General features: G+C 37.7%; 1 protein-coding gene across 5 annotated transcripts in view; it reads left to right on the forward strand.

The window, feature by feature from the left end:
* LOC117400183 (E3 ubiquitin-protein ligase MIB1) overlaps positions 1–19,661 on the forward strand; it is a 105,242-nt gene that overhangs the window by 36,847 nt on the left and 48,734 nt on the right. For 4 of the 5 annotated variants that reach the window (XM_033999689.3, XM_059022060.1, XM_033999688.3 and 1 more), the window contains 3 exons: positions 2,876–2,983; positions 4,310–4,507; positions 6,315–6,466. In XM_033999689.3, coding sequence (XP_033855580.1) covers positions 2,876–2,983; positions 4,310–4,507; positions 6,315–6,466 — 458 coding nt within the window. The remainder of the gene's footprint in view (positions 1–2,875; positions 2,984–4,309; positions 4,508–6,314; positions 6,467–19,661) is intronic. The other variant, XM_059022062.1, reaches the window with a different exon arrangement.

The following is a 19,661-nucleotide window of genomic DNA, read 5'->3' on the forward strand; positions in this document are numbered from 1 at the left end:
AGGGTTAAAACATGAATTATGCTCCCTAAACACATTGAACAACATGTTCTGTACAATTAAATGTAAGCCCTATCTCACTTTTTTTTTTTTAAATAAACTAAATGTAGTTTTGAAAATGAATATCTCTATCCCAGCTGCTTTAAAAAATCAATAACTTCTGTTTAAGCTTTAAGGGATATAGAAACTAAGGGGAAACACATGTATGTAAAATGCATACTGTAGACAATGCTTTAATATTTAGAATTTGTATCCTGTTCTTTTAAACGTGCTTTAAAAATGGACTGCTAAATAGGGCTGTAACGAAGGGTACTCATTTGCATAATTTACTGCTGATGTCGCCATAGCTACTAGTTTATATTTGATTGAAAATCCTATTATCATACAGGTAATCCATATAAATGGAATAAAGCACTCATGTAGTTTAAAAATACTCGGTGCTTGGTTTTCGAAATAAAAATGATCAGTGTTGATGTATATTTTATGTTTTGTACTTATTCTACCATAGCACTTCTCATATGTCTTGTACACTAGGTATTCATTACATATTTTATTGAAGCGATATTGCCACTATAGGTACTCCCCCAGTGCTTTGGTATTATACCTTGCTCCAATGCACGGCGTCAATGTCATTTATAAAGAGGTACTATGTATAACATAGTAGTGGATTTTAATACAACAACGTTTTTGTTTAAGTACAGTTGTCCCGTGTTATACTGCCCCCCTTTATAACGCCATCCTCACATACCGCCAGCTAATCTCTCTGAACAAATGTCACCAATATAAAAACAGTGCTGTTTTTACCTGTTATATCGTCACCCTGCTGTCCGCCATCCGCCAACTTCCCATGCCAAGCAAACGTAAATATAAGCATTGTAGTTTCCCTCATTGTAGCACCAGCGAAATAATCATGGCCGTTTAAAACAACAAAGTTACGCAGTTAACCTTTGACTTGCTTTCCTAATTCGTTGTGAACTGAATGTTCATACCAATGTCATTAACACTCCCGCTCCCAAAGCAAAACAGAAAGAACAAAATGTTGAGTCGGCCCTACATTTAACACCAGAGCAAAAGAGAAAAATTTGCATGTATGCATCTGAAAATAAGAAAGCAAGACATCACAAATGATCTCGCCTAAGTGAGGCATACTGTTAATTGAAGGACAATTGGAGATATTGTAATGGATAAAAACAAATGGCTTACCTTGGTGGAATGGGTCGATTTGTTTAACCTGAAAAAGGCTTGACTCGGTCTAAAATAAGTGACTTTTTATAAACCATAGTAAATGTTTAAAAAAAAAAAAAAAAAAAGTACGGTAAGAGGTTTGTTTGTTTGTTTGTTTGTTTGTTTACGTGCACGTTTTGCACAAATGATGGCTGACAAACTAAAGCATCTGTTTTGTAAACAGCAGATTTAAAATTGCTTTGTGAGTATTCAGCAAGCTTAAAGTCGTGCCACAAACACTAAAGTTCAAATGACCAGTACAGTTAAAAAAAAGAGACATACGCTTTGTTTTTATGGAATTATTGTTTGGGTGATTTGACACTAAATGAGTGTTTATTTTGTATTTTATTTATTTATTTATTTATTTATTTATTTATTTAAGTATAAACTGTTCCTCAAAAGTAATCACGTATGTTTCATACAGATGGGTAAAGATGATAAAACGTCACTAGTAGACCTACTGTTGTGTTAATAACTAGTACTGTAGTTTTAAAAGATTATTGTTTTATTAAAATGGCCTGGAGATACTGTAATTGTATAACTATTAATTTTTTTTTTTTAATTTATTGCAAAGTTTTGTGTGTGTGTGTTTTTGTTGTTGACCCTCACTACAACGCCACCCTCGCTTATTGCGCGTTTTTCCCCATGGCCCTTACCAGGCGGTATAAAGAGGGTTGACTGTAATAGGCATTATGCGTATCAAAAGATCAAATTTTGCAGTTACATGTAATGTGTGATAGTATTCACACATTGTCAAACAGTTTCTGTTGACAGAGAAAAAAACAAAACATCTGACAGTGCGTGAATGCCGCCTGATGAACCTTTGAAGGTTCAGAACTATCTTTGAATTCCTGGTTAGCGAACGAACCTTTGAACCTGAACACAGCCCTACTGCTAAAGCACCACCACTTTTTTCGAACTGAAGTGATATTTGAAAAATCAGAGCACTCTTAAAGTATCTAATTAAATTGAAGACACAGGGCCTTTCATCGTTAGGCTGCTGGTTTCATTTCCAGGCAATGCTGGGAAGGTGATTTCTCTGGTTGCTCTGAGTAGGCCCTATATAGTATGTGAAGCCAGTTCTGCTGGTCCCAGTTCATAATGGACAGGTGTCTCGCAAAACTGGTGGTTGGAACTGATTTGGTATCTTGTTGATGAGGGATAGAGTTGCATGGGCATGCTGATCCTTGTTTAGTGTATAGAGTTTTAAAACGTACACAGAAATAAAATAAGAATGTTTGGTACTTAAGTTCAATGGGGGGGAAAAAGTATGGTTTATATTATTTATTATATCTATTATTCTGTCTTGGTCAACTTCCAATAAGTATTAAACTGCTAACTTTTTTGTTTTCCAAGCATGGTATTTTTCCCTGAAGACTCGTTAGCAGGAAATGTTGATTTCTTGCCTTTTGTTCTCCCTTTTTTTTATTTATTTTTTATTTGGACCTGTTTTCCTTGTGCCAATTACTCTGAGCTGGCTTAGTGCCCTGTGCTTTTTCAGAAGAATAATTGCATGCAGCAGGTGGTGGCTAGACCAAGAAATGCTGGCAAAGTGATGCCCCATTAATTCCCTAGAGAGGCATTTATATTCATGTTTCACTTCCTTTAAATGTAGTTCATGTCTAACCTGTTTGTTACTGATGATGTGTTCTAGGTGAACGGACAGTGTGCTGGGCACACAGCTATGCAGGCAGCCAGTCAAAATGGACATGTGGACGTGCTAAAATTACTGCTCAAACACAGCGTTGACTTAGAAGCAGAGGTATGTTCAGCTGTTTTAAAAGCTAACTGGGACGTTTCATTCCCTCTTCAGCATAGCTTAGCTCACCATTATCCTTTAGGGTTTGGAATATACTGTATGTGCTGTGAAACAGGAGATTCTTATCTTAATTTACTGTTTTTTTTTGTTTGTTTTATGTTACATCATAAGGAAATTAAGGGTTACAGTTAAATATTTAAATTAAAAGTGATTATGTTCAGATTTAAAACTATGCAGTTTTACTATAAAGAAACAAAACCAACATGAACGAAGTGTTTTTATATGCATGGTATATTCTTCGTGAAAGGCATCAGAAAAGAAACAGCCTGTTAATATGCATCATATCAGCTATGCTTTGAAGCTTTATATTCATCTTTATTAAAAAGAACACTGCTGGGAGAATGAGAATCACTATCCATGGACCAACAAAGTTATCTCAAGGTTTAACTGTATGTTACAAAGATCATATTGTTATTAGCTTCATAGAGCTTGTTATGTAGAAGAATAAACTATATGTATTACATTTGGCTTAATATAAAGCCACAGTATCTACTTTTAAATGTGTTTTAGTGTTGGTAACCTATTCAGATTTTCAATAAATGTATTGCCATTGCTAGCTCACTGTACTCAAATTTGGTAGTGTTTCTGTTGCCTTTTGCGATAATAAAATCTATGTATATATTTAAAAAAAGGTTGCCTTAAACTCTAGGGCTTCGATTTGAACACATAGTAATTGGAATTTCTTAACTAAAATCTCCCAATGTGACCTTCTAAACTCACAGTGTAATCCACATTTTGAGTGACTTTTAATTATTAAAGTGTGTCACTTTTACATTTTCAGGTGTGCAGTTTATGAACATGTATTTCCTATTTAGTAGAAATTTATCAGCTTCAACTTTAGAAGATCAGGCTAAAGCAAATACAAAAAAATAAGTTATTTATTTGGCATGTTTTTGGTTGAATACTGGCTGAAGTTGAAGACATTGCTCATTACACATGTGTGCATATAGAACCCATAATTTATGTTTATATTAAAGATAAAATATGTCAAGCACCGCCTAGGATGATTAGCAGTGTGCTATTTTATAAAACCAGATCTATTGGTAATTTTGGAGTGTGCTTGTACTCTATAAATGTGGTGACAACACTACAGCAGCCTTTGCATTCAGCAGTGCCCTGTATTTTATTTAGTTAGCTGAAGAACTCAGGTCTTGTATTTTCAAGGGGATACTGTGCCTTTGTTCCTGCATATAGAAACAGAGGCTGCATACATATTCTGGCAGGCAGAGAGAAGGCAACAGTTAAAACAGTGGTATGTGTGTATTTTAGGACAAAGATGGAGACAGGGCTGTGCACCACGCAGCTTTTGGAGATGAAGGGTCGGTTATTGAGGTTTTGCACAGAGGAGGTGCGGATCTGAATGCTCGAAACAAGCGCAGACAGACTCCTTTACACATTGCAGTAAATAAAGGTCATCTGCAAGTTGTTAAGACTTTGCTGGACTTTGGCTGCCATCCCAGTCTTCAGGTAAAAAAAATAAAAATAAAAAATTACTGCCTAAGCCTTTTTTTTTTTTTTTTTTAATTGTAGATTATAATGATGCTTTCATACCATCACTGGATTTATAGAGGTTTATAAATCTTCTGTAGCATTTAGCAAACCTCCCTCATAAGTTCAGTAGATTCTGTAGAGATGCTTTATGCTCTTTAATATGCATGTTTTTATACATGGCGTATTCTTGATATTTCCAGTGAAATATTAATGTCTGCCCCCCCACCCCCCCCGTCTCTTTTTTAATAAGTGCTTAAGGTTTCTTATATACATGCTGCTTTCGCATTTCTTCTGCATTTTTAAATGTCCCATTTGAAATAAAAATGATGTGCCGTCAAATGGAGATTAAATAGCACTGCATTAATAAAATCTGGAACCCCCTTCACAGATTAATAGCGGTGAATAAGTATTTGAACTGAAAAATTCATTTAGAATATGTTTTCATTCATACCACCCAAGCTGCTCTGGTTGGGAAGGCACTGTACATTACTGCTTAGGCAAGGCCAAAATATATTGTATTGCTGGTCATCCTGCTTCAACTTTTTTTCTTCTCCTCCACACCCTCTGTTGCTTGCTGCAAAGATTTGCTTTAAAAGGGCACCTCCTTCCTAATTTTCCCTGCTGTGGACAACCCCCCCCCCCTTCCACCATTATAACTTGCCTCAATTCTATTTTGAAGCAAGACCAACTGTTCCACTCTGTTTTATAATCCTGAAAAAATAGATGTGTGGCCTCGCACAGTTTTATATAAAGCGTTGTTGTTGTTGTTATTATTTTAACCCTTTCCTCTCCCCAGTGCTCGGTCAAAGTCGCTTCGGCCTGTCAACTGTAACGAAAAGGGCAGGCAGCCTTTGATTTCCTTTGCACTAACCACTTTACTTATTAACACAGATTGCTTGGGATAATCATGAAGAATAATTGCTGTGCATTTTATATTTTATCAGTATAGTCTTCTGATTTAAATATCACTGCACACTACGCTCTTAAGTACATTTTGTTGAAAAAGAAAACTACACGTATAAATTGGCAATTTTTTTTTGGAGCGTGTACCCATGCTTTTTAATTATTTTTTTTTAATAGCTGATGCAACTACATTTAGTATCCTCCTATATACCCTTGTCTTTAACATCCAGTACGTCTCTCTTGCTTCATATTTCATCACTTCTCTTGCAATCATTATCCACTTACTGAAACAACTTGATCCTTCTGGGTAGTTGCACAGGTACGAGTGTATGAATCAAGCTGACATTACTGATTGAAAAACATGTTTACAGTTGGGCAACAGCACTTTTTATATAGAGAGAGCATGCTCATATTTTTTGCTGTCGAGTTGTTTTTGCAACCCCCAATAATTCTACACCCTGCATATAGTAGGTTTATTGATTTATTTAAATGTGCAGATCAAGGCACATTACTGATGGATGTATTTGACACACAGTTGTGATTTTTGGTAGTTGTAGATGTATTAAACATGTATTTTCTTTTTATATACTGTTGCCGGTTATGTGGTTACCACATAAATTTGACTTGGTAATAAATAAGTAAATTCAAGTTTGTACAGAATATAGGATGATTTAAAACAACCAGTTCGCATACGTTAATGATCCTTTTTCAAAACCTACTAAATGTACATTTTGAACATACCCCTGTACACAGAGATTGTGAAAAATGTAGAACACTTCACAATGTAGACCGTGCATTGGTGCGTTACACATCTGACTGAACATTATTTGTAAATCCAATGCTTGGCACTAAACTCGAAGCATGTATTAATGATGTGCAGGACTCTGAAGGAGACACCCCTCTTCATGACGCGATCAGTAAGAAGCGGGATGATATGCTGTCTGTGCTTTTGGAGGCCGGGGCTGACGTCACCATCACAAACAACAATGGATTCAATGCGCTTCATCATGCTGCGCTACGAGGGAACCCCAGGTAGGAAGCCTGAACCTTTCCATTGTCTTCTCTTTCTGCTCGGGTGCTTCATGGAAACAAACCCCACACAGTATCATCCTGGGAAAGGGAAAAGAAGGGGAGGGGGGCAGTGCTCGTACAGCACAGTTTAATTCCAAACTGAGTTGCACGGCAGAAAGTCGCACATGTGTCCTTTTATTTGGATGAGTACAGGTGAGTAATGATTTATTATACCTTTTAGAACTTTTTTGGTACTCTTATTGAGAAATGGTGGCCAGTGTCCTTGAACTAGATGTCCACTTAGGACTTTAATACAAAAAAGTTTTATTAGACATTATTATTATTACGGGTGTTGAGATTTCTTCAGTTTGGGTCATCTGGGGTAAATGTGCGGCAATTTTCACATCTCTTTCCTGCGCTTTGGTTTAATCCAAATTTCATGTTCATGAAACAAAAAATCAGCCTTTGGACATGACATTCATTATTGTAATTTGTCTCTCTTCAGCTTGTTTTTTGCCATGTTCTAAAGAGATATATATATATATATAAAATCTCATTAAAATATCATTGTATGGAAATTATTTACCAGCATTTCATGCATCTAATTGTGTGGTGCCTCCTTGTCCTGACATCTAAGGACATAAGCACACTGATCTATCCAATGCATGCTAAAGAAGGGGAGCTCTGTTAGCACTGGCAAAGTTTAGCCAACATAATGTCCTTTTATTTAATTCCATTGACAGAGTTTTTTAGGTGTCTTATATATACCCCGGACAACCTTGCACAAGTAGTTTGTTGATGAATTGTATTAAACCTGCAATATTCAGATTGCACTGGGTTGGCGCCATCCGTGGTATAAATAAAATATACTGTGTTCAGTTTGTAAAAAATAAAATAATTCTGTAATTTGACTTTCTACAGACTGTTTACATTATACTAACAATACAAACACGTAGAGGGACTACAGACTCTATTCAGGTTGTTTGTGTTCAGACTTAAAATAATCTTGAAATAGCTGCGTTTTTTACATTGATGATCCAAAGTGCACTTTTTTTGTTTTATTCCCACAGTATTTTCATGGCAGGAGGTTATAACTTGCATTTTACTGTCAAGCAGCCTTCGAAAACAAAAATGCTATTGATAGCGAAAACTATGTAAACAAATGATTTTCTCCATATGATACATACACGAGGAGCCTGTGCAGTGACTAATTGTGTGTGGATTAATTAGTTGTTTTATATGTAGGCAAGCATGTGGTCCAGTGATGTGTTTAGCTATTAGAATTTACTTTTTATTCTGGCTGTGTAATGTTAGCACCCTTGCTGTGCAGTAGACAGCAGACATGCATTTTTAAATAGAGGAATATGATGTCACTTTTTGCACAGTATGCACATTGTGTTATAGTCTGCCATTAATAAATACAGCCTGTTGTTTTTCATTGAATTTAGTGTTGGTAAGCTTTCTTTCCTCGGTGTGCGGATCTGTTATGTGGCGTGTTACTTTTTAAAGTCACACATAGCAAATTGGTATTGTAGTTTACATTTCTCAGAAGGGTACAGCTGGTCTGGCTTCCAAGTAATATTAGCAGCTCCAGGCAACACTTCCAGAGCTGGGCTAAATTCCTATAATACAAACTGTAAAAGCACAGGGATCAATATTTAGCTTTCTCATAAAAAAACTATTTTCCCAGTTGATGTGTAGATTTGCCTTGTGCAGCAATGTATTATATAAGAACACAAGAATGTCCTCCTCTCGTTTGTAAACATTCAGCCCATCTTGCTCGTTTTGGTTGTTACTAGCTTATTGATCCCAGAATCTCATCAAGCAGCTTCTTGAAGGATCCCAGGGTGTCAGCCTCAACAACATTACTGGGGAGTTGGTTCCAGATCCTCACAATTCACAATTCCTTGTTTCTTTGTTCAGGTCGAAAAAGTCCCTTGGGTCGACATTGTCAGTACCTTTTAGAATTTTGAATGCTCGAATCAGATTGCCACATAGTCTTCTTTGTTCAAGACTGAATAGATTCAATTCTTTAAGCCTGTCTGCATATGACATGCCTTTTAAACCCGGAATAATTCTGGTCGCTCTTCTTTGCACTCTTTCAAGAGCAGTAGTATCCTTTTTGTTGCGAGATGACCAGAACTGAACACAGTATTCTAGATGAGGTCTTACTAATGCATTGTAAAGTTTTAACATTACTTCCCTTGATTTAAATTCAACACTTTTCACTATATATCCAAGCATTTTGTTGGCCTTTTTTCTAGCTTCCCCACATTATCTAGATGAAGACATTTCTGAGTCAACATAAAGTCCTAGGTCTTTTTCATAGATTCCTACTTCAATTTCAGTATCTCCCATGTGGTATTTATGATGCACATTTTTATTGCCTGCGTGCAGTACCTTACATTCTTCTCTATTAAATGTCATTTACCATGTGTCTGCCCAGTTCTGAATGCTGTCTAGATCATTTTGAATGACCTTTGCTGCTGCAATGGTGTTTGCCACTCCTCCTATTTTTGTATCTTCTGCAGATTTTAACAAGTTTGTTTACTATACCAGAGTCTAAGTCATTAATGTAGGTTAGGAATAGCAGAGGACCTAATACTGACCCCTGTGGTACACCACTGGTTACCTCGCTCCATTTTGAGGTTTCTCCTCTAATCAGTACTTCCTGTTTTCTACATAATAACCACTCCATAATCCAAGTGCACGCATTTCCTTGAATCCCTATTGTGTTCAGTTTGAGAATTAATCTTTTATGCGGGACTTTGTCAAAAGCTTTCTGGAAATCTAAATAAACCATGTCATATGCTTTGCAATTATCCATTGTCTATGTTGCATCCTCAAAAAAATCAATCAGGTCTGTAGTTACCTGGTTCGGTTTCGTCTCCCTTTTTGTGGATCGGTATTATGTTTGCAATTCTCCAGTCTGATGGTACAACCCCTGTGTCAAGAGACTGTTGCAGTCATTTCTTTGAGTACTATTGGGATGATCTCATCTGGCCCAGGGGATTTGTTTATTTTAAGAGCTCCTAGTCCTTTTAACACTTCTGCCTCTGTTATGCTAAAGTTATTTAAAACTGGATAGGAACAGGTCGACATGTTGTGTGTGTGTGTGTGTGTGTGTGTGTGTGTGTATATCTATATAATATAATCTATATATCTCTATCTCCATCCCGTTCACAGCTGGCTCGTGAATTTCTCTAACCATTAATTTCATTTCACCTCACTAAAAGTACTCCAATGATATTTGCTGATTTCGTTTTAGAATTATTTTATTTCTTTATTTTTAATTAATGCTAAATGTTAAGTTTTGGGCATTCTAAGCTGATGTTGTAAAGACGTTGCAATACAGTATTACATGTGTCTTTAGTATGGTGGTGCAGATTGAATGTGTTTTATGGTCATTCGTAAGAAATTGATTAAAATGTTGTTTTTTTGGCAGTGGGAAGGATGGAAAGTCTCACAGGCCAGTAATTAAGAAGCTGAGCTTCTGTGTGACAGGTGATCTGTTTTCCAGCGGAGAATACAAAATCAAATGAAAACCCAGAATGTGTTGGCATTATTACTGAGGTCTAGCATGTTTTCAGCAAAGTTTGACTTTTTTTTTTTTAAATGTACTTTAGTGGGTGTGTACGATTTTTGTTCCTGGTTCAGAGTTACCAGCAGTTTGACTTGGGAGATGTTGCAGTAGTTTTTGCTAAGAGCAATAGGTAAAGCAAGGAAAGTGGACTGTGAACATTATGGCTAATTGTCCGTAACTCGTTATCACTCTAAGCAAGCTGCACTAAAGTAGCAGCTTTTCCTGCTTTTTTACATTGGCAAGTTTAATAACCTGTATGTTAATTAAATACAGCTTACTGGAGGAAACCCTCCCACATTATTTCTATTACAATAATTCAAATTTCAATTATATTAATGGGTTACTCTATGGCTATTATATATTGTAATTCTGATTTATGAATAAAAATAAAAAATGTATTTGGTGCCTTGGTTTATTCTACTTGCTTTACATTTGCGTAGCAATTAACTTAACAAAACAAGATCAGTGGAATTGCTGCAGGCATGGGTAAATATTTGGAATGGTTCTGTTTGTTTTAAACATCTTTCTACAGTGGAATGTGGCATGAAGCAATAGATGACTGCCATCCAGACTTATCCTCTGGAAATGGCTTTGTTTCATTTTCCCTGTTGCACTTAAACATGCTTGATGTTTGTTTATTTTTTGACATGAAAAGGAGCTGCAGTCTGCTATCTTTCAGAAAAAAAAGTGATTTATTATTTAAAGGACAAGTGCACCATATACAAATGATATAGATCTCTGTTCTTATGAACATGGTTTGTGCATGAACATTGTACTATAGTTCACACATTGGCTTTTTATTTGATGGCGCACAGCACAGGCACTGATGTCACTGCTAAGTTTCCTCTACTTTGTTTGTTACACCTTCCCCTTTGGCCAGCCATTTAATGTTCTGGGGCACCAGTTAAGAAATGTAACGCATTGCTGTCAGCGATCATCTTATGTGCAGGTTAATGGAAGCAAGCAGTGATTTGTGTACCAAGTACCGTGTAAAACTACATCTGGTTTCCATCCGTTTGTTGTGGCATTGAAAGAAAGTTGAACATGTGAATCCATGTGGAGTGAATATTGTCGCTGCTTGCGTGTGCAGTAAACACCTTTTTTAGATCTATCCTATTCTATTATTTACTTTGAGGACATACTTCAATTCCACATGCTAACTGTTTCCCTGATACCTCATGTATTTAAAAAAGAAATAAAAAAACATGCCAATTATTACCTCCTGACAAAATAATTTTATGATTTTAGTTCCCAGTTATTCAAAACCTTGTTTTTAAATGTCCCTTGTGTACGATGTAACAAAACCAAAAAAGCTTGCCTTCATTTGTAACTGTCCTTAAATATCAGGACATAAAAATCAAATATAAAGTATGTTAAATATTACAATAGGTTTCATTCAAGTATTTTTATTTTTAGTGCAGTCATATAATACTGAACATAGAACAATGCATTATTAACCAACACCAATCAATGGTGTATTGATGCAAAGCTATCTGCAAGCTGAAAAAAAAACATACGTCTTCACAGAGACAAAACAGATTGCAGAAGGAAATTGACAGTAGTAATAAGGGGAAGGTCAGCTAAAAACGCACAGTTACAGAGACTGAGCTGTGTTTTGTACCTGTAGGGAGAACCAAAGGCAAATTTTAGCAATAACTTAAGATAAATGCCCCCACCTTTTGGAAGAAAACTGTCCTGTAGTGATCAATGCATAGCTACAGCTGGTTGAAGGGGACCAAATCCATTGAAGAGGTGATTTGGTTCCATTTTACCAGCTTTAGCAAAGCATTGGAAGGTAGATTTGAACCCCGGTGTTATAAAGGAAGCAAAAAAGCACATGTTGATACTATAAGTGGCAAGTGTTCTTTGTCTGTCGTGGGTATGGCACGTAGTGATGCCGAGAGAACACTGGAAAAGTATCATTTCAACAATACCAACTTCTTAAAGTGCATTTTGGTGCTTCAGAAACAGATCTACAGAAGTAGGCTCCTTTTTTCATTGTCTTTCGAAGTTTTTGGTAGAAAGAGTCATGTAAACAGTAATGTGCAAATCACACTTCAGCAGAATGTCTTCTGGTAATGTAGCAATTTCTTGATCCTGATGGATAGTTCCACACACACTTGTGTGCTTATTCTAGGTCACAGTCACATTGCTTATTAGTAACAATTTCCTGACTACAGGTTTTGTGTGATTGATGCCTTGGGTGGGGAGGTTCATTCTGTAAGAGTGCTTGGATTAATTAGTTCATTATTTTGACCTATAGCCAAATTAGTCCTTAATTATGGCAGCATTGGTTATTAAAACAGGAATTAGGTCCCCCTATCTTCTGAAAGCCTACTGCCTAGAAGATTAATTAAAATGCATTCGTAGCCTATTTAAAAGTTTGTGCAAAAGGCAGCTTTTTAGTACAAGTTTCAAACTGAGAGGCCTTGAAAGCATGATCTACCCGTTTTAAGAAAAAATCATGGGAATAAATGATAATTTAGGAAATGCTTTCTTTCATTTGCCTCTCGTATGTTAAACGGGGAGGGGGTGGGGGCGGTGGGGTTAACAGCCAAGGTCAAGCACTATTTGTCTAATTGCTATTTGTAGTTTAACCAAGAACAAGCTAACTGTTCACCTGTTTTCTGATGAGGTACAGTATACGGAAGGCTGTTCTTTACACTGCCTGGACCAGGGCAAAGGCAGCAGAAGCAGGTGCAGCTCAATTTGGACTTTACCAACGAAGCGGCTATAAAACCAACTCTATTTATATGCCCCCATTCCATCCCCCACCCCCCTGTGCTGGTGGTCTAGTACACTTCCAGCTGCTCAAGTGTGCTTTTGGATAGCTCCCCTGTTTCATACATTGGCCATATCGGGGCAAGAAAAGGCAATGGAAAAAAAGCAGTACAGCATTTGATAATGTCAGCATCTGTTCTCTGTGTCAGTCAGCCGCTTGGAAATGTCTGAGTTACATCGGTGTCAGCACATGCCCAGGCTTCAATGTGTTGTGAGTAATGTAAAAAAAGGGACAAAAAATAGAGGAGCAGCTGATGTCAGTGATGGATATGACATTTGAGAGCCTGAGAGGCCATGCCTGTTATCAGTGATAGTTTAATGTAAAGCAATCATGTAGTGATGGCCAGTTGTCCCTGTCCAATGATAGCTCCTTTAGCTATAAAAATGTGCACTGTCATTCCTTTCCAAAGCATATTCAGCCCTGTCAGCTTAAGTGTGTAATGGTATGAATTCCTTTTTTTTTTTTTTCTCGACTTTTCAAATATCCTTCAGTATTATCGCTTTCCATGCTCAAAGGCTGTGCAGCACGGCATGCATTGACTAAGCTTATTTTTATTTTAGCTGACTTGCCTATAGCTCAGAACAAGCTGAATAAAACCATGCAGGTTAACAATGTGTGGTCAAGCTGTACAAAGCAGATCCACTGTGTGAACTATTTCAAGCTGCTTTTTTTTTTTTTTTTTTTTTCTATTGTCTTTATGATGTGGTAACTTAATTGACATGTTTCATTTTGAAAAGAATGTATACTTTTGTGATTTTAAAGTCTTTTTTTCTACAAAGACAGACAGGAGAAGGTGCAATTCAGTTACAGGACTGTAACCTATTTGAAAATTGGTGTCAAGGGTAGCCAAAGTGAGAGGCATCATGTCAGTGGGGCCCCTAGTGCTACCAAGTTTGACAGCTGGGGCGTGGACTGACTGAGGCAAGGGGGGGGGGGGAGAGGAGTCATTTGCGCAAGGTCATATACAGTGGCAGTTTTGGGATTTACCTTCATTGTTCAGTTTAGTTAATTGCTCTTTTTTATACAAAGTGCTGGAGTAAAAAAGCAGTAGATGGGTGCAGCAATCCATCATTGCGTCCTTTTATTTTATGAAGCTGTCGACAATAGAAATCAGCTGACTGGCAGACACAATCCAGAAATCTCTGCATTGTCACTTTTCCATGCACTAATCTGACTGTGCACTCCACTTCAGCAAAGCATTTGGCAAGCATAGCAAACATTAACAATGGGGTTGAGGGGAGAGGAGCAGGCGTAGCAAAAAACAAAGGGGAGGGGGAGGTGGTGTAGAATCCTGAAATAACATTCTTAGGATTTGGTTGAAAATTAATTGTTTTTAAGTCCAAAATATTATTCGACTTTGATTTGACGGATTACTTGTCATGCTTCTATTTATGCAAAAAAGAGCTGTTCAATTACATTTGGTCAATTTTATGGTTTTCCACAAATTGGTGTTCTACAAAGTACAGTGTGTGAAATATATAAATATTTAATTTTAAAGTCTTTTATATATTTCCATAGCTTTGCGCAGTATCACTGACACACTTGGGGAAGAGTAACTTCTGCTTTAGAAGAAAGAGTAGGACTCGTTTTTAACTCAAGTCTGTCAGCATATTCAGAATAGAACTGGCAGCACCCATTAGAGTTTTTACTGGTGCAGTCAGTTCATCAAAACTTGTACACCTCTGCAGGGCCTCAAAGTACCTCCAGAACTGAATAACTTATTAAAATAAAGCAGAAGAAAACAGAATCATGACAGTTACTTACTGTTTGTCGCAGCACTGCAATTAAATGAATGATCTTGCTCTAACCCATCACATGCCTATCTAACTGCCTCCTAAAGTTCAAAGGCAAAGATAAATTGCAGTTCAGAGGTCCATAATTCTTTTGTCGCTCGGTGCCCAACCAAAAATACATACTTCTTTACATTCCATAACTTATGTATATTCATATGGGTACATAAAGAAGTATGTGCTCTGGGCAGGCAGAATGCTGGCATCTGTGTCTGTGAAAATACTTCACACTCTCCCATCGATTACACTTAAGCTTTATGTGATGGTTATAGTACAAAATAAAATAATAACAATAATCATAATAATTTGCTTTGTAAGTCTACGCAGCATGACCTGGCATTAAACCACGAGTACAGTAATATATTGATTATATTAATATAAGGTGACTTTCAATGTTACCTGAGGAAAATAAATAAAAGCATGTTCTCAAGGGGTTTTTCCACCCACCTGAACTAAACATTCCTTGCCTCTCATATGCATGAAATCTTTTACAAATCCATACCGTACAGTCTGCCGATGACACCATCTGTCCTCCAGAGAGCTGAAAAAAAAAGATCCAAGGATTTGTTGAGCAGGGTTAGAACGTCCTTGCAGGTTTTTTTTTTCTTTCTTTTCTTTAGAACTGCCTGAACGGTAGCTTGCTTGCTTGCTTGCTTGCCCTCTCCCTTAGTATTGTCCATTATAAACTTGATTGCAGTGTTCTGGGAATTGGGGAGTTCTTCAAATGGCTTTGTCAACACACATCCCTTTTTTTTTTTTTTTTTATCCCTCCCCCTCTCCTTCCTCTGCATCTGCCTCCCGGTGCACGGGCCGTGGTTTTAACCACCTCCCGACGATCTGTTAAAACGGTGCTGATGTTTGAAAAGGGGGTGATCCTACTGGATCAGGATGCTATTGTGAGCAGGATTTCGGTTATGGGCAGGCCAGAGGTCACATGCAAGAGCTAATGCTCGTTCAGCACTTCTGGAATGGGGTTCTACCTTTTTTTTTTCAGCCACTCACCTGCTTCTGTTTATTCCGAGGTCACCGGTCTATTCCAGGCTCAACAGATCAATATCTATTTGCATAGAAATGTGAATTGTTCAGCAGGTTGCTAATTAATTTTTACCCTCTCCTCACATTTCACAAGTAAATACTGCCCCAGAGGCTTTGAAGCAACTTGCAGTCGTTGAGGAAACAGAGCAGTAAAAAAGTTCTATTGTAAGCAGCTGCAAAGATAACATGATTTGAGAGTCCGGGTTCTTCGAAGGTAAAATAAAAAAGCGATGGAAGAAAAAGGTTGATAGTTCATTGGTCATTGTTTTGCAACGGGTGTGAAAAAGAGAAATAAAACAGTGGAAAATGTTTCCGGGAAGGGGGGGTGCTTTAGTCAGAAGTATGACATCCCGTTTAGGAAATTTCACAGTCTGCCGATAGAAAGGGGGAGAGCAGTGAGAGCAAAATTCCTGCAGCTCATGATAAAAAGCTAGTGCAGCTGATCAAGAACAAATCAGAGGATAGCTGGAGAATTACACAGCAGCACCAGGAGAAACAGCAATGCAGCATTACGATTACAGCATGCAGACTTTGGAGGAAATACTGGGTTACTATCATGAGCATTTTTGGTTATGACTGACTTGAATCTAGAAACAACCATTCAGCTAAACAGTACTCCCCTCCCACCCCCAAAACAACAAAAAAGCAAGCACATTTTTTTTTTTTCTACCTCACAGTTCTGTCAGAATTCTTAACATCAGCGTCAAGATCTTATCTCAACAGGAGCCTAGCTGGAATTAAAAAGTGATTTAGCCTTTATCACTGAACTTTCAATAAGAACGCAACTTTAACAAAAAATAGAGCCAGGCATAATGGTGTAGCCAAATGGCTAAACAATCATATTTCAACATGGAAGCAGCCATACAGTACATGGAGCATACTTGCTCATAATTCTAACAGAGGCAATAAACAGATTCCATGATTCAAGAAGTTAATGAGCCTACCATTAGACAGCAAGTTAACAGCAACAGCTAACGAGCTAAAGAATTCATTGCAGCAGTACATTCCGGGTCAGCCTTTAGGGTTGCAACAAATTTTTTTTTTTTTTTAAGCGCTACCAACTTTCTTGAAAAAGGTATCCTCTATTACAAAAGGGTGTAAATTCCTCTGACACATTTACGTACAAGCAAGTCATGCAGTTCATCAAGACGGCTTCCCAAAAGAAGTCAAGACAATCGCAGGCACTTCTAAGCATTAGCGAGTATATTACCTGTCCAGTTAGTATCATGTAGCCTTTGCAGATAGAACGGAGCTAATGACTTACAGAGCGATACATCTGCAGCAGCCATCACATCCAGAGTGCACTCTCTACTCGCTGAATCAGCTTCTCTGAGCAGGGGAGGGGGGAGGGGGGAGGGGGGTGGGTTGCTGGGGGGGGGGGAAGCAGTTATGCCTTACCTTTTAGGAGGACGAAAAAAAGAAAAAGAAATGCACGTTTCATACTAGAGCATGCTGCAAGAAAAAAATAAAACTATGTACATGATGCTTTCTTTTTCCAATTGTCAGTGTTAATGAATGAATGGGTTTTTTTTTTTTGTCCTCCTTTTACCTGCACCTGCTGTTGTGCGCTATGTGAGCACCTTCATATGGATGCCCTGGAAGCAGTTTTGCACAGTAGCAGGAATGTGTGCTGTGCTGTTTGTTTAGGTTGCTTAGCACGAGCTGTAGATAGTGTTTTATGGTTTTTTTTTTGTTTGTTTTTTTGCCATTATAACAGTTTGATAGAGAAAGTTCCATTGCATAGCTCAGAATGAAAAGTTGAGCCACAAAAGGAAGAAATACATCTTCTGTTTGTTTTTCTCCTTTTTTTGGAATCACTGCAACATCTTGTGCCTTTTTATTTAGTTAGTTTGTTGGTTTTGGTTCTTTTTTTTGGTTTTGTAAAAAAGAAAAAGCAGAAAAAATAAAACAAGAATAAAACCCTCTTTTGGCAGTATCAACCATCTGGAGGAGGGAGTTCCTTCCCAGTCTGCAGGGGTCATGTCTCCTGGTGGGGGGAGGAGGTCAACAGGGGGGATCCCACATGTGCTGCAGAAAGAGAGAATAAGAGAGAGAGAGAGAGAGGCTGGCTGGCATTTCACACTCAGAGGGCACAAGCAAAACTGTTAGAGCTTTATAGGCAGCTAAGCATTTGAAACATGCCCTCACAGGCACAGCAGCCTCTCCAGTGTCTCTCTCCTCCCTGACCATATTTAGTCAACCATAGCAAAAAATAGTCTCCCAGCTGTCAATTGTCGATCCAAGACCAGGGGGGAGCCTCCATCCCGCTCTCTGCCTATTGATTGCACGTCCTGCAGTAAGCCCCGGCACGGCTCTTGCCATTCGCTGAGCTATTTTTAGCACAGCCAAATAAAGTGGTCTCTCATGTTTCCACTTATATATTTCCCTGTTTTTTTTTTTTTTCTCTTTTCCTTCTTAACACTGAGCTTGCGCTGCATATGGTGCAGCCCATTGCAGCTGACACTATACTTGGAAAAAGCTGCCAGTAGTGGAGCAGTCTGTAGGGAATATGAAGCAATACATATCCTTGTACTGCTATAGAAGACTGTGTAACCTGATTTCTTGATCCCTGAAAAGTGCCATGAATAATAATAAATCTGCTTAAGCCCCCCTTCAACCTCCCTCAGGCAAGCAGTCGACCCGTTACAAATGTATATCCAGTTGTAAGAGCGTACAGTTTTTTTTATTATTTCCTTCCCCACTGTTTTCTTGGTGAATGAATGTTTGTGATATTTCTTTTTCTACCATGTTTTTTTTTTTTTGTCCGCAGCCTACGGATAGTATGCATTGTATTTTTATAGTGTGCAGGAATTGTTTGGCGTATTGAATTTCCCATTTTTTCTCTCAAGCTTTCATTAAACTTCAGATGGCATATTGTAACATTCACTGGCCTTCTGAAACATGAAAATTGAAATGTATATTTAATTATGAAGTCTAGTTTCAAAGTAAATATTGCAGCTTTGCTAAAAATGTAATTCGGGGACTTTGGGAGTCTGTGAAACAGTAATCACATCTGTCTTCATCAGCGCTTCGCAATTTAATTGACAGTATGCTTTCCTGGTACAGTTACGTTGATAGGCAGCGTACCAGGTTATTGATTAAACAGATTTTCTATATTGATTTACATTTGTCCTAATGATGTCAATTCAGTTTTGTGAGATAGGAGCACCAACTGGATATATACATAGGGATCAAGTCACTTTTCCTTCTGCCATCAATTCTAAGTAACTGGTGCTCCTTATTCAGTAAAGTAAGAGTTTTGTTAATTGAGGATTGTCAAGTTTGACAGTACATTGTGCATGTGCTGGACTTTTAAATATGTTAATCTTTCACTAAATCTCTGTCATCAATATTTCACAATTTTGTGTCTGTCAGATTCCAAACTGATAAGGGAGCTATACAGACATTTTACCCCTCAATACTCAAATGTATATTTCAGAAAATGAAAAACAGTCAGTATCTTGCACAGAGAGTCTGTGAATGTAATCTAGAGTGCAGTGTTGAAAAGCTTACTAAAAAGTAGTGGTTTCCTATTATTGCTATTAGACTGTGTGGTGGAGGAATAGTCCATCATTAATAATCAATCAGTTGTAATGCCATTGTCCTAAACCCTTCTTGCATGCTTTTCTTTATAAAACAATTTGAATTAATCTATTAGAACAAACCATGGGTAAACTGGTGGTGTATAAACTGACTCTTTTGTAGAGGGGAGGGCTATGCTGTGTAGAGGGTTTCCAAAGGCTTCACTCACTGACCTCTTTCCTCGCAGTCCCGAAGTACAGATCAAGGCCAAACCAAGGTTAATAAAAATGCCAGATGACTTTGAGGGACTAGCTTAAAACAATTTCAGAAAATACCACTCAGTATTTTTCCACACTTAATATTACCAATACCAACCTGTTAAATGTATCCTTTACGTGAGTTTTAAAAACGTAGACCCTTGCATTTAGCAACTAAAACGCCTGTTATCGCTGCCATGGTATATGAATGCCCCCTGGTGTGCCCCAGTAAAAATTGCAACTTTGC

Source organism: Acipenser ruthenus, chromosome 4, assembly GCF_902713425.1.
Source record: "Acipenser ruthenus chromosome 4, fAciRut3.2 maternal haplotype, whole genome shotgun sequence".
Lineage (NCBI taxonomy): Eukaryota > Metazoa > Chordata > Actinopteri > Acipenseriformes > Acipenseridae > Acipenser > Acipenser ruthenus.